General features: G+C 42.4%; 2 protein-coding genes across 2 annotated transcripts in view; one reads left to right on the top strand and one right to left on the bottom strand.

The window, feature by feature from the left end:
* The window catches only part of LOC130203255 (rho GTPase-activating protein 44-like), a 70,372-nt gene extending 62,641 nt beyond the window's left edge, over nucleotides 1-7,731 (bottom strand). The window contains 1 exon segment of the mRNA XM_056429239.1: nucleotides 7,505-7,731. Coding sequence (XP_056285214.1) covers nucleotides 7,505-7,557 — 53 coding nt within the window. The 5' untranslated portion in view covers nucleotides 7,558-7,731.
* Nucleotides 7,732-8,742: 1,011 nt separating this feature from the next.
* On the top strand, nucleotides 8,743-14,286 carry stx4 (syntaxin 4). The gene is made up of 10 exons (XM_056429150.1): nucleotides 8,743-8,922; nucleotides 9,461-9,565; nucleotides 10,049-10,148; nucleotides 10,256-10,330; nucleotides 10,417-10,487; nucleotides 10,572-10,680; nucleotides 11,473-11,546; nucleotides 12,339-12,476; nucleotides 12,586-12,696; nucleotides 13,228-14,286. The coding sequence occupies exons 1-10, from the start codon at nucleotides 8,893-8,895 to the stop codon at nucleotides 13,306-13,308; spliced, it is 894 nt and encodes a 297-aa protein (XP_056285125.1). The 5' UTR covers nucleotides 8,743-8,892; the 3' UTR covers nucleotides 13,309-14,286.
* The last annotated feature ends 3 nt before the right edge of the window (nucleotides 14,287-14,289 follow it).

The following is a 14,289-nucleotide window of genomic DNA, read 5'->3' as shown; positions in this document are numbered from 1 at the left end:
CACACCGCATGTCAAAACATGTGTATTATGTCGGGGTGTTTGGATTTGACCATCAGATTTGAAAGTGTACGAATTTTTATGCAATTTGCTGCAATAAGGCCGCAATTTAAGCGTCTTGAAGTTGAGTCTTGTCAATAATTCGATATGATAATTGATCATGTTCATATTATTGTGATTATTCATCTTTCAATGGAATGATATTGTGATTAATTTTTTAAAACTATTTTCATAATTTGATCAAACTTTGTGTCTATGCACAATTGTTTTGAAGTTTTAATTGCAATTAAGAGAAATGACACTATTACTACTGTAATGGTTATTTGTCAGACACAAAAATAGACTTTAAAATGTGTACATGTCACGCTACATCGTGAGACATGGCCGATATCCTGATAAAAGCTTTTCTCCATAACGCTCGGCTTTAAGTGCCCCAATTTCCTCCGTAAGCACGTGTGTGACCGGCTCTTCCTGAACTGCTGATTCCTGTTGTGTTTTTAAAAACACCTGCATGCACCTGTCCCAGTCACGGAGTCTCCTCGAGCTGCAGTAAATTGCGTTTGCCCTCCTTCTCGTCCACGCGAGCACTCTCGTCTGCAGAAGCGGACGACAGCACGTTGACGCCGCGCGTTTCTGTCTCTGAACGAGACGTCTGCACGCCGGCATCGGCATGCGGTCGCTTGAGTGGCGTTTCCAGAACAGGCTTCCCAATTACTGTCCATTACCACAGTGAAAATACTGCAAGAGTGCATGCACGCACACACACACAACCAGACAGATACATTCCCCCCGTGTGATGTCATTTCCTGCCGTGCTCTGGCTCCATAGCACTCGGGTGTTTAATAGTTCTCGGAGGCTGCATGGTGTTTTTAAAGTGAGGTGGGACCCTGTTACAACTGAGCTAATGTTTCCAGGACAGCTGTATGTTCGACATACACACACACACACACACACACACACACACACACACACACACACACACACACAAAAGGTGGAGCGCAACCGGTTTACGTCAGCGTCAACAGAACCGAGGGACCTCGGTTGTCGTGGTAACATGGGCGTGTCAGAGGCCGCCATGTGGTCAACACATACGGACTTGTGGGGAAATCACTTTTTATGCAGCCAGTTAATTACACAATATTTGGAAAGTATGTGGACACCCGAGTCCCCAGCTTAAGTTCCTTAAAGCTGCACCAGGGGCCGACTCCTCTGGTTGTATAGAAGTCTATGCTTCATGTGTTAAAGCTGCATTCTCTCTACTGACCACCAGGGGGCGACTCCTCTGGTTGTATAGTCTTTGCTTATCTCGTCCCTCCAGCAGGCTGCATCTCTCATCCACTCGTAAATACAGTGAAGCTAACAGAGAAAGGTCAGCTTCCAACTGCGTACTCATTAACAGACTATCATTGTGATTAATGAGGACGACTCGGACAGCTAGACACAAACACACACACAGAGTGGTGCCCCATAATAAAACCCCTCCCACCCGCTGTGTGAATCAGCGAGGGGTGCATAAAACATGAAGTCATCCAGCTTATAGTCCGGTCCCTCCTTGATCCAGAGCATTAACAGTCAAATATTAAATTTCCCTGCCAGAACAGCATTATCCACACCGTATTCAGCGTAAAGTAGCCTGGCTATGAATACTAATCATGTTAGTCATAAAGGCCAATCAATTATCAAATCCTGGGGATGTTGTTGGAATTAGCACACGCATTCAGCAGCATGTTTAACAAATGGGTTGATTATCTTTCAGCCGGATGGTCCGGCAGTCGAGGAGTAACGGTCATAATAATTGATGCCGCCCCCCCCTCCCTGATGGAGCCATTTGTACTATCCTTATGTATTTATACTCCGAAATCTGGCTTCAAGAGCCAGTGGAGGCGCAGCCCCGATGGGATGTCAACGGGGTCACGGCAACAGAGTGGGCAACGGGCGGTCAGGAGGTCGGGGCCCTGACACGGGGGGGCTGAATCCAAGTGTCTCCGACTTCCAACGTCCACAATCGATCCAAGTCTGCTTCTAACGTTGCAGATAACAAACGATTGTACGATGCAAAAATAAATGAAAATAATAATTAGGATCTATAGGCTTCCTGTTGCGCACAATGCGTAAGTACATTGGAGGCGTATCTTTACTTGCGTTCCTTCCCGCGTGAATCCCAGCATCGGACTGATGGAGCAGAGTGACAGACGGGAGCACGATGTTGAACGAAGACCGAACAAACCACGGCTGAGACCAGCAGAGCAACACACCAGAGAGAACACACACACACACACACACACACACACACACACACACACACACACACACACACACACACACACACACACACACACACAAAAGGACTTTGGCCTCAGGTTCCCGCATCAATCAGGGTCAAGTTGTGTTCCTGAATCACAGAATAATATGACGGGTAGGAAACAATCGTGCATGAAATGAATAACCCCAACAATGATGGAGCCATGAAGCCTCTCTTCAATTACCAAAGCCAAAAGTCTGACAGCCGCCAACGGTTTCAGAACTCAATTGGAGCAAATAAAAAGCAATACGTTCTTGTCGCCTGCAGCCTGAATCCTCCACGGGGATAAAAAGAAAACAATTTTCCAGGCGTTGATGGAGATGAGAAACTCAAAGTCTCATTCATAGATTTTCTTCATGCTTCGTTCATCCCTTTTTCAGCTTTACAGGATGAAACACGTTTTTATTAAAAAAAAGAGACTTCTTTCCATCCACAAACCGTGAAGTCGAATTGTGCATCTACAAGCATGTGAATGAGAGGAAGAGTTAAAAAATACTCTGCAGTAGAAGTGACGGCGCTAAAAGAGGATTCGTCCCGCCCCCCTTCCTGCCATAACCTCGCTGCATGTGCTCACACAGAGTTACACATTTTCATTCAGTCGCACAGTGTACGCAGGATTACTGGTGCAGCCGGACTGTTTGGGAGATGAATCTCGCCGTGTCTGAACCTCTCTTGACCTACGTCCTTTAACTGCAGCGATGCAGCAGCAGTGTCGTCGTGAAGCGACGCTTTATTAGTCTCAGGATGCTGAGGCTGCCTGTTGGAGAGTAAAAAACTACAAAAAGCAGAGAAAACAGATAAAGCGTTTAAATGTTCCTGTAAACCTTCCATTTCATCCCCCAGCCCAAGATGAGTTCAATACACCTCTGAATGAAGAATATATGTGGGTATTTCCAGAATACCAAGTGGGAATAAAGTCAAATAAATGATATGATAACGTGATAGCGGATCGGTGGATGTTTAGACTGCATAGATAACCCGATCCAGTCAGGACTACATTTATATTATTTACCCTCTTTGCTATCAGGTGACTGTTGTCATCTGATTGGGTTTGTCTTGTGTCAAAAGGCCTCATGCAAGAATCACTCGTACACAAACAGGTTCGTTCTTAAGGGGCTTTTTAGCTAAAGATAAATGGAAGTTACCGTATTTGGAATGAAAGGTAGCCCTGCACTAAAGTATCCACCGTATGACTCTAAATGAACATAATGTACTAAATGATGACATCATGCTGTATTGAAGAATAATTGAGACTAGACACTGAGACATAAACTCATGTTTACAATGTTTACTGAGGGAATACATCAAGAGAAAAGTCATTTATATAGACTTCTATACAACCAGAGGATTCGTCCTCTGGTGGTCAGGAGAGAGAATGCAGCTTTAACATATGAAGCATATACTTATATACAACCAAAGGAGTCACCCCTTGGTGGACAGTAGAGAGATTGCAGCTTTAACGCATCAAGCCTAGACTTCTTTACAACCAGAGGAGTCGCCCCATGTTGGTCAAGAGGGAGAATGCAGCTTTAACACAAACACAAAATGTATTCATATAACCTTAAAATATCAGCGACAGCGTGAAATAAAGTTGGCTATCGATGTTCTATATAAAAACATTATCAATATGAACATCTTCACGTTATTTGACTGGTTGCTGTCATCAACCTCCTTTCTGTGGCAACGAGACTTAGACATTTTTATTTCAGTGACGCTGCAATAAGAGCCCTCCTTGTTTGTTTTCCGCAGCTTCATCATAGACTCTTTAATTTACTTTGATTTTAGTACATAAAGGGCAGGACTGTTTTGGGGATTAATGGGGCAATTCTCATTAACGCACTGGTGAATTTTTCTTGTTGTTTTTTTCGTTCTTCATTTGTTTGCATGTATCCAAAACCAAATCAGTAACTGTTTATGAATTAATTATGGGATGAAAGATTTAATAGCATTTCCTCTCAGTGTTGTTGTTCCCCTCCATCAAAAGATGCACTTGATGGTAAACACGCAGATATAATCGCGTTTGACGTCGATTCAAACCAGATTTATTTTTATTTTGTAAAAAGTCCAATACAATCTAGAGTAAATAGAAGAGGAACAAAAAAGAAGCCTTGTCATTTAAATTCTTATTATTGTGAGTTATAGTTATCCGAGCATTGGCTGAATCTGACGGGGCTCTCTCAAGAGAAAGTTCATGTTCTTGGCCTTTTAACCAGGTTCAAGACTTTTTACTTTTCCTGGCTTAATAAATATTAAAGAATTCATGCCTGCAACTGACTGTCATTCGGTCTGTGTTGTTTATTATTCCTGCAACACAGAGCAGGTGACACAAGCTGCCAAGGTCACGGAGGGAATATCACAGATATACCGATGGGGTCAGATCACTCTCAATAATTTAATTTATTTGTGGATCAGTGAGGGCGACATCTGATTGGCTACAGATAGGTCCATGTTAAAAAAAGCGCATTTACGAGTTGATCCACGACAGAAGAATCTCATAAATCCGCGGGCAAGTGTGTAGCGATCCACAAATAAATACATAGAAATCCACAATTAAATAGACACATCCACATAAAAATGCATAAATATATTTGTGATTTTTCTTTTACATTTATATAAATCGTAATTTATTTACATGTGCATTTGAATGTATTTGTGAATTGTTCTGCGTGCATTTGTACATTTTATACATTTGTGAATTGTTTTGTGCGCATTTGTGAATCTTCGTGTTTTCATTTGTGAGTCTCTCTGTGTGCATTTGCAATGATTGAGTCTGATCTGACCCCGTAATAATCTGTGTGGCCGGCGGTGAAAGTCTCCACGTTTCTAAATCGGACTAATTGCCCCGGCTGTTCTGCTTCTTATGATACAGGTTAGAACTCATTATGGGATGTTCCGCCTCACCGGGCTCCGGCTCAGATGAGGGGAATTCAAACACACACACACACGATTTTATGTTTGTATACTTGCAAATAATTGGTTGTTTTTTAATCTATTAAAGTGCAATACAGCTTTTGTCCCTTCAAGCAAAAAAGAGGCACAATTCCAGTATTTAAAAAATGTATTTCTGTATTAATGGGTACATTTCCTAGAGGGATTTCTGATACCTCTGCCGAGGATACACTCTGCCGGGCATTACCTTCGTCAGCCAAAGCCAAACAAGCAAACAAACAAACAGACAAACATAGTGCACAGCGTGTTGCAAATCAGCATGTGCTCTGATTGGACGGGTCCTCTTCGAGGAGAAGCACAACAATGATTCTGTCTTAAGGGTTGTCTTTAAGGGAAATGACACAACACTGAATTCAAGTTGCCAAAGGTGCAGTGTTGACATGTGACGTGGTTGTTTCCGTCACGAGGGTGGAGTTGACAAATAGAAGGAGAAACAAAGACATGACAACATCTATTGGGAATAAAGCTGCGGCTACATTTTCAACTGTGATTCCTCCCTGCAAACAAACAAATGGCCTGCGGGCTCGACATTTAAAAAAAGCAAACCCACGAGTTACTTCTTGATATAATAAAAGAAGCATGTCGAGCTTGTTAGAGCCAAAATGGGTCATGTACGTTGAGACTATTATTTAGTGAGATTCAGGTCCCGGCTGAGAGATTAACAAACTCAGGGGGGGAAAAGACACACTGATAAGAAGTAAATCACATAAACATAAGCACATTAATCTAAAGCATTTCTTACATTTGCATAATATCTGATTGTGGCTTCGTGCACTCAGGATTTAAGAGGATTAATCACTTCTACACTCATCAACCGTGACGTGTCACCATGTTTGAACGGTAAAGTGTGTGAGGCGCTGAATTTAAACCTGGACTTTAACTTCCATGATTAAAAGAGAAAGGCTTTTCATGAGCTTGACAAGTCACATTATCCGTATATTCCAAAAAACATTCACAAACAGCCCTCTGAATTCTCACAATCTGACCTATTGAGTCAAATATATATTCAATAGGAGCTGTGCCAATATATGATGAATATATGATTTTGTTGACATTCATGCATGCAGGAAGTCAGAGAGAATGCAGGAAACAGATGAATCAACATATTTTTACTCATATAATCATTATTTGTTGGAGTTTCCCAAGGCCCTTTTTTAATCACCATATTCCTGCTTCCACTAAAACAGATTATGCATCAATTACTGTAAATACCCTAAATGTAACTAGCTCCATCCCAAACTGAAGTGAAATTATATTAAATGTTTGCAGATTATCGCATCCATCGCAGACTCGGAACTCGTCTTGAGTCCAAGTCCTCGAAAACCAAAGGCTAAGCCATAATTAGTAAAAAAATCTATAGCCGTGTGAAATCAATAACAAATCATCCAATTTTTGAAAATGCCCTATTCTTGCTGGGAGTTAGATGAGAAGATTGTTACCACACACGTGTATGTTTATGCTAAATATGAAGCTAAAGCGGAGCCCGGGGAGAGTTAGCTTAGCATTAAACAGCTAGCTTGGCTCAAATATTGAGCACATTCACCGAGAAAATCTTCGACATGCTATTTAATTTCTAGGTTTAGACAACTGTATGATCTTCTCTCAAATCCCCCCCCCCCCCCCCCCACACACACACATATATATATATATATATGGTAAAATATGATGTAGCCACTGGGTTCAAGTCAAACATCTGTGTCCATCAATGGTGACACACTTCCCTGATTAAAATAATTCAAATAGCCACACGTCCCTGCAGACAGTCAGTGGCCCCTGGGTGATCTGCACCCTGACATCCAGCAGTAGGGTACCCGCAGTAGGGTGCCCGCAGCAGGGTGCCCCCGTGGCCCGTATCGGGTCAGTGTGGACGAGCAGCAGCACTGCTTGCTCCTTGGGTACCACGTCCGCTCCCTCCTCATCTGTGTGAGGATACGCTCCTCCCCCGCTGGGCTCAATCAATCTCACGCGCGCGCGCGCGCACACACACACACGTACGCACACAAACACCACTGCAACTGTGACCTCCATTGACAGATAATGCTTTGTGAAAATCAAACCAGCTGAGCAGCAACAGCAGCAACAAAAAAAATGTAAAAAAGCCCCATCGAGGGAACGACTATTCCGCTGGCAGCCGAACAGAGCCGAACAGAGCCGAACGCAGCCGACACATTCCTGCTTCGGCCGTTTTGAGTCACAGCCAATTACAAATGTACATATCGTGCGATTTAAACGCGCTTTCGTAAATCCGCCTCTTACCTGCCCACGCTTTGGTTGGCGAGCTGTCTCATTCGGTTGAACTGCTTCTTCATCTTGGTTTTTTCTGCGTTACCACCGGGCGGTTGAGCCACTCCGCATATCTCATTGATAGAATAAAGTCGTATCTACGGCAGACGAGGAGGGCCAGTCTTTACAAAAATCCACGTTTTTAAACATCCAGCGTTTTGAGCTAAAATCCCCTCATTTTAGCGGATGCGTGTGTGTCTCCGTCCTCCGCGTCGCTCCGCTGCTCCGAGAGATGCTGGACCGATTCCTCCTCGCTCCCTCCCCCCCTACAACCCCACACCCCCCAAACACTGACAGCTCGCCGGCGACACGACGTTCCTGCCAGGTGCACTGTGGGAAATGTAGTTTAGTTGAGACACATATAGAGTAACAGATACACGTATAAGTATATATATATATATATTGTGACACAGATACCGATGTTTTTAGAACTAGTTATTTAAATATGCTAGGCTGGGCAAATTAAAGAAGCCCAAAAATGAATAAATACAACAATTTAACAATTTTCACAGCTAGAATGTTTGGAGGAGTGGAGAGAGCGGTTACAAAACCTTGTTTAAAGAAAATAAGTTAGAACAGACAGCAACATGTGCTGTAGAAATCAGTGCAAATATAAATACATACAAACAAATATATTAAGTAGTTGAATGAAAGAAACATACACCAAGTATCCAAGTTAATAATATATAATACACATATTTACTTTATTTATATATATATATTCTTTATATATACATATATTCTTTATATCTATACATGTTTTTGTTTCTTTGTCTTCCTTTAACATGGACACATCTGTATTTTATTTATTTATATATATATTTAAAATATATATATATATATATAAAGAAGGTCAATGTCAACATATATATATATATATATATATATATATATTTATAAAGTTTGTATACGTTGTTTGTTTGTTTTTGTATATGAAATAGTTTAATTAATTAAACATAGAACAAGTATCCAAGTTAATAATATATAATACACATCTTTAATTTCTTTATATATCCATATATATTTTTGTCCATAAAGTATGTATATATTGTTTTTCTATTTTTCTATATTAAAGAGTTAAATTAAATGAACACAGATTCAGTATTGCAAGTAAATAATATAATACACATCTGTCCGGTGTCATTACACGTTGCGGACACAGAGGGCGCCAACGAGTTTGAGAACGTTTCGAGGAAACACCCGAAGAAGAACTCTTGGAGTTTACTTGTTGAATGACAGCAGATCAGAAGTTTCTCTTTTAAACACAGTTTAATTTCTCTTCCTGGGAACCAACTCTCACTCTTCGGAGCAGAGTCGCAGCTTCTCCGACATCGTGACCGAGTCCTGGGAACAAAAACAAGATGCGGGACCGAACTAAAGAACTAGGAAACGTGAGTCTCTAAGGTTGTAGCTTCGGCACGCTAGCCCGCTAAACGTTGCAGTTAATGATAGTTTAACGAGTTTAGAGGAGTTACTTTGAAACCGAGACAACTTTCATGAGGAAGAACTTCACAATACGCGTTCAACGTAACGATGTGGGACGTGTTGCGGTTATACATGTAGACTTTAGCGACATATTAGTCCCGACTTCCGTTTCAGCCCTTGTCTCCTTCAAGGATCCACCAGGCCGAGACAGTTTGTTTGTTTGTTTGTTTGTTTGTGTGTTTGTTTGTTTGAGTGTGTTCCTTTATCATGGACACATCTGTATTGTCTTTATTTTGTTTATATCTTTTATGTATATATTATTGTTTCGTCTGTGCTCCTTTAAGGAGCACATCTGCATTTTATTTATATATATATATGCATGTGTATATATATGTGTGTATATAGATATATGTGTGTGTATATATATATATATATATATATATATGTTTGCATGTGTGTATATATATATATTTATTTATTGTCTTTTTGTCGATCTGAGTGCAGAATGCAGACGCTTCAGATGAGGACGAGGAGGGCAAACCTCTCATGATCAAACCGGGAACGTCTTTGGTGAAAGAGGACAAGGAGAATGATGCTTTCTTTAAAAAGGTAATGTTTGTGTTGAAAATGATATTAATGAACATGCAGATCAGTTTGAATAACTTGTTTTCAAACCTTTTGTAAATAGTTTATTCTTCAGGAAAAGGAGGAGTTTTAATGTTAAGCATCACGTTTGTTTACATTGTTAAACTGAGGAAGATCTCTCCTGACTTTAAATGGAAGAAAGTCACATGGACTCACTTTCTAAATGTTGTTTAGTCAACAATCCCATTCTGCTAATCCCAGTCTCCTTGCAACAAAACCGTACACTCTCCGTCTTCTGAAATGTGAATATTTTATTACGCCCAAGTTCCCGTCATAACACCGCTTGTTTGTCTTCTACATATGATAATCAAGCAAAATGATAAAAAACTGAGAAAAGTGTCATTTTTTAAAATTGTCCAACAAACTGTTTATCAACTCTTTAAATAATCAACTTAGAAATGCAACAATGTTTCTGCTCATGGACTTCAAAACAACAACTGGTTTTAGGTGCAAGAGATCCACGAGGGTCTGCTAACCCTCAAAAGGATGGTTTCCAACCTGGAGAACAAGCAGAAAGCTGTGCTCGGGGAGCCGCTGCCGGAGGAGAGTGAGTGTGACCCTGAAGGCCTTCGGCCGCTCCACAAGTGAGCAGATCCAAAAAGTCAAACGCATTGAAGTCCTTTGCCCTCCAGTGAAGACGTGTTCTTCTCTCAGGCATGAAGAAAGAGCTCCAGACTCTTCGAGAGGAGATCAAAACGTTGGCGACTCAGATCCAGAAGAAGCTCAAGAGTGAGTATCGACGAGTGAACACTGTCTATTCTAATTCTGGAGGGTTTCGCCTACTTGACTCTGACTCATCGGTCTTCCTTCCGCAGGTATTGAACCGAAGAAGGGAGACGACGATGGAAAGTACGTTCCCATCAACTCTCGGATGCAGCGGACCCAGGTCGGACATCGCCTGCACGTTCAGACTCTGCTGCACGGAGCCTTTTCATCCCGCGATATATAAACGTTGTTTCCTTCTCTGCAGCACGGCGTCTTGTCGCAGGAGTTCGTGGAGCTGATGGGTCACTGCAGCACCATCCAGTCCCAGTACAGAGACCGCAACGTGGACCGGATACGGAGGCAACTCAAAATCAGTGAGAACGCGGTTACACACATTTGAGCTTTCGTGGTTCTTCAGCTGATTGCTTCCTCCTTCGCTGCCGTCTGAGTCTCATGACAGCAGCCACGTGCCGTCTCTTCTCCGGCCACGTGCCGTCTCTTCTCCGTCACGTGCCGTCTCTTCTCCGGCCACGTGCCGTCTCTTCTCCGTCACGTGCCGTCTCTTCTCCGTCACGTGCCGTCTCTTCTCCGGCCACGTGCCGTCTCCTCTCCGGCCACGTGCCGTCTCTTCTCCGTCACGTGCCGTCTCCTCTCCGGCCACGTGCCGTCTCTTCTCCGGCCACGTGCCGTCTCTTCTCCGGCCACGTGCCGTCTCCTCTCCGGCCACGTGCCGTCTCTTCTCCAACATGTGCCGACTCTTCTCCGGCCACGTGCCGACTCTTCTCCGGCCACGTGCCGTCTCCTCTCCGGCCACCTGATTTAGAAGAAGTTCATATTATAACATCTCCTTTGAAGACATATTTTATTTAGTTTAAGTAATTTTTCAGGCCAAAAATAACGTATTTCATGGTTCAATTAAGAGAATTTTCCGTTGTTCTGACTGAATTTCGGACTTTTTTTCTTCGGTTCATTTAACTTGTGGAAAAAAAAGTAAATTGCAGCCTTACGTCATAATCTTTGTTCTTAATCGGCGTCACGGGAGACTGAAGAAATCTCTTCTCTCTCCAGCTCAGAAGGAGTTTTTCTATTTTCATTGTCTCGCAACAACAACAACAAAACAAACCTGCTGCACCCAACCGGTGATCTAACGTACTTCTCCCTTCCAGCTGAGACGAACGTGACGGACGATCAGCTGGACGCGATGCTGGAGAGCGGCGAGACGAACGTGTTCATCAAGAACGTAAGTACGAGAACCTCTCACCTCGCCGTGGACCAGAGCCGGTGAGCAAAGACAGGAAACCGAGTCGTCGGTGTTCCAGTCGCTCGGAGTGAGACGATGCTGTTGATGTGGTGGAAAGGGAGTGCGTTGTACTTTGAGGCACTCGTAGTTTAGCAGATTATTCCAATTCTTTCTACTTCTCCTCCACTACATGTTAAAGAGAAATATTGCACCTTTTAATCTACTATTTCACAGCTCTAGTTACTCAGCAGATTGAAATGTTACTTCTAAAAAGGCTTCCCCACGTTGACGTCCGGGAGACAACAGAAAAAGATTTTCATCTTAAATGAAGCTTAATTAAAAATGAATAAAAACGACCCCTCAGATTCTTCTCATGACCCTTTTAAGGGGTCCGATCCCGATGTTGGGAACCACTGGACTAAACCGTATATAAAGCAGCTACACCAGTAAAAAGCTGCTCAACCACTGAAGCGTCAGCATGGACAGATGTTTATGTTTCTCTTCAATAAATACAAGTTGAGCACGTTAATGAACATCAGAATAAAATACAGGATGTAAACATTACATCCGTAGGACCCAAGTAATTTATTGTGAAACGAACACTTTTAATCCAGATACTTGAAGTACATTTAGCTGAAGCTACTTTTGGTAACTTTAACTTGTCATGGAGTATTTTTCTGGGTACTTTGTTTTAGTGAAGTAAAGAGAGTACTTCTTCCACCACTGGTCGCCTGCTGTTTGTCTATTACTTATAATGCAGCTAACACAGAAACGGCTCTCTGTGGTCTCCAGATCCTGACCGACGCCCAGGCCACCAGGCAGGCCCTGAACGAGATCGAGTCCCGGCACGACGAGATCCTGAAGCTGGAGCAGAGCATCCGAGACCTGCACGAATTGTTCCAGTACCTGGCCATGGAGGTGGAGGCGCAGGTGAAGCAGCGCAGGGTTTTTGTTGTGTGTGTGTGTGCGTGTGTGTGTGGGGGGGGGGGGGGGGTGTTAGGACGAGCATCCGATTCTGACACTTTGTGCATCCCCGCAGGGCGAGATGGTGAACCAAATCGAAAACAACATCAAACAGTCGTCCAACTACGTGGAGAAGGCGAAGGAAGACACGACGACGGCCGTCACGTACAAGCAGAAAGCACGCAAGGTCGGACTTAAAGATGCCGTGGACACGCCCACTCACTAGAAACCCTTCCGTGGGCGTACCGGCCCGTTAACACAAATGGCCTTAAAGTGGAGCTCTTCAGCTGTTCTGTTGAAGGCTTTGACATAAAAAATAGATTTAAAAAATATATATTTATACACACACACACACACACATATATATAATAAAATTATTTCAATCTTAACTTTGTAAATGCATCAAACTATAGTTTTTGTTAATATAATATGACTATATATATATATATATATAAAACGTTATAAGATGTGATAGCAATAGGAAACAGGGAAAATTGGTTCTTTGGATGGCAGAGGTTGCGACCCCTCCCTTAAAGGGATACCGCACCCTCAAAATGATGCTTCATCAAAAACATCCGTTTACGTCAAGACTCTTCTCCACTTCTTTTCCTCCACCCGTCATCGTGGAGTAATCAATACAGAAATGTACGATTTGTATTCTTTTTTTAATATTTCTGAATAATCTTTTTCTCTTGTCTCTCTCTCTCTTCCGATGCAGAAGAAGTTGTGGATAGCGATCTGTCTGGCCATCCTCGTCCTCATCCTCGTTATCTCGTTGGTCAGCGCCTTCGGCACCTAATGCCGCCGACCTGTCAGGAGGAAGGGGGAAAAATGAAAGAATCCACTTTTGTATAAATAATTTCATCCCGCTGGACGTGCGGGTGAATTTATTCTCGCTCTGCTTCTCGTGTCTCCCTCTAACTCTGCTGTCGACCCAACGGGCCCTTTTGTTTGTTTTAAAGAAGAAATGTGCTTTTTACTCACGAACGACTACAATCTCACCTGCATTTCAACTTCCTCTCGAGAGGTCGTGCTGCTGGTTTCAGGCCCCTCCCCTCCCCATCCTCCCTCTCAACCGCCATGACACTTTGAACTGTTGCGTCAGCGCTCCTTCCCCTCCATTTAAAAAAGAAATAAAAAGAGGAACCAAGTGGCCTTGAGCAAAGCACAATGCAGTATTGAACCCTGATCGTACTGAACTCAGGAAACTGTGCGTTGATTCTTGTTTCTGGATGAGAGGCGCAGATAACACTTTTAATAGAGTAGGTCTTTCTTCTTAAAGGCAGATAGACTAATATAATTGTACATAACCTTATATTGCTGATAAGACTTTTTTTTTTGTAAAACTTGATGTTTCAAACTGCCTTCATGGAACAATGTAAATATATATTTTGTTTGTGTTTGAAATAATCCCGCCCCACTTTTATTTTATAAGGCCCGCTTTTATTTGTCCTACGTTTGTATTTATGATTTAAAATACTTGGTGTGAGCTTCTGCAACCACACATGACATCGGTATTTCCCAACACGGTGTCTTTTCCTTCACATGAGGTTGGATGGCGTGGCTTTTTAATTTGATTGAATTCACACAGCGGTTATAGTATATAGCTTTAGTCCGACACATTTAGTATTTTCCTTAACGTTGTCACATTGAAATTGTGGCGTTGACCAACCTGTGAGAAAAATAAAGTTTGTTTCAAAGGTCGGGAAGTAAAAAGTTGACCCGAGCATTTCAGTATGGATTTGTTTTTAAAATAAAATACCGACTTGGTCCATTACTC

Source organism: Pseudoliparis swirei, chromosome 13 (assembly GCF_029220125.1).
Source record: "Pseudoliparis swirei isolate HS2019 ecotype Mariana Trench chromosome 13, NWPU_hadal_v1, whole genome shotgun sequence".
NCBI classification, from domain to species: Eukaryota; Metazoa; Chordata; class Actinopteri; order Perciformes; family Liparidae; genus Pseudoliparis; species Pseudoliparis swirei.
The sequence above is the reverse complement of the archived record's forward strand: the minus strand, read 5'-3'. Positions and strand labels throughout refer to the sequence as shown.

Bases quoted from the DNA above. Each gene is read 5' to 3' on its own strand.
- stx4 (XM_056429150.1), top strand. From the start codon at position 8,893: ATGCGGGACCGAACTAAAGAACTAGGAAAC. The intron at 8,923-9,460 runs GTGAGTCTCTAA...ATCTGAGTGCAG, and splicing joins GAACTAAAGAACTAGGAAAC to AATGCAGACGCTTCAGATGA. The intron at 9,566-10,048 runs GTAATGTTTGTG...AACTGGTTTTAG, and splicing joins ATGATGCTTTCTTTAAAAAG to GTGCAAGAGATCCACGAGGG.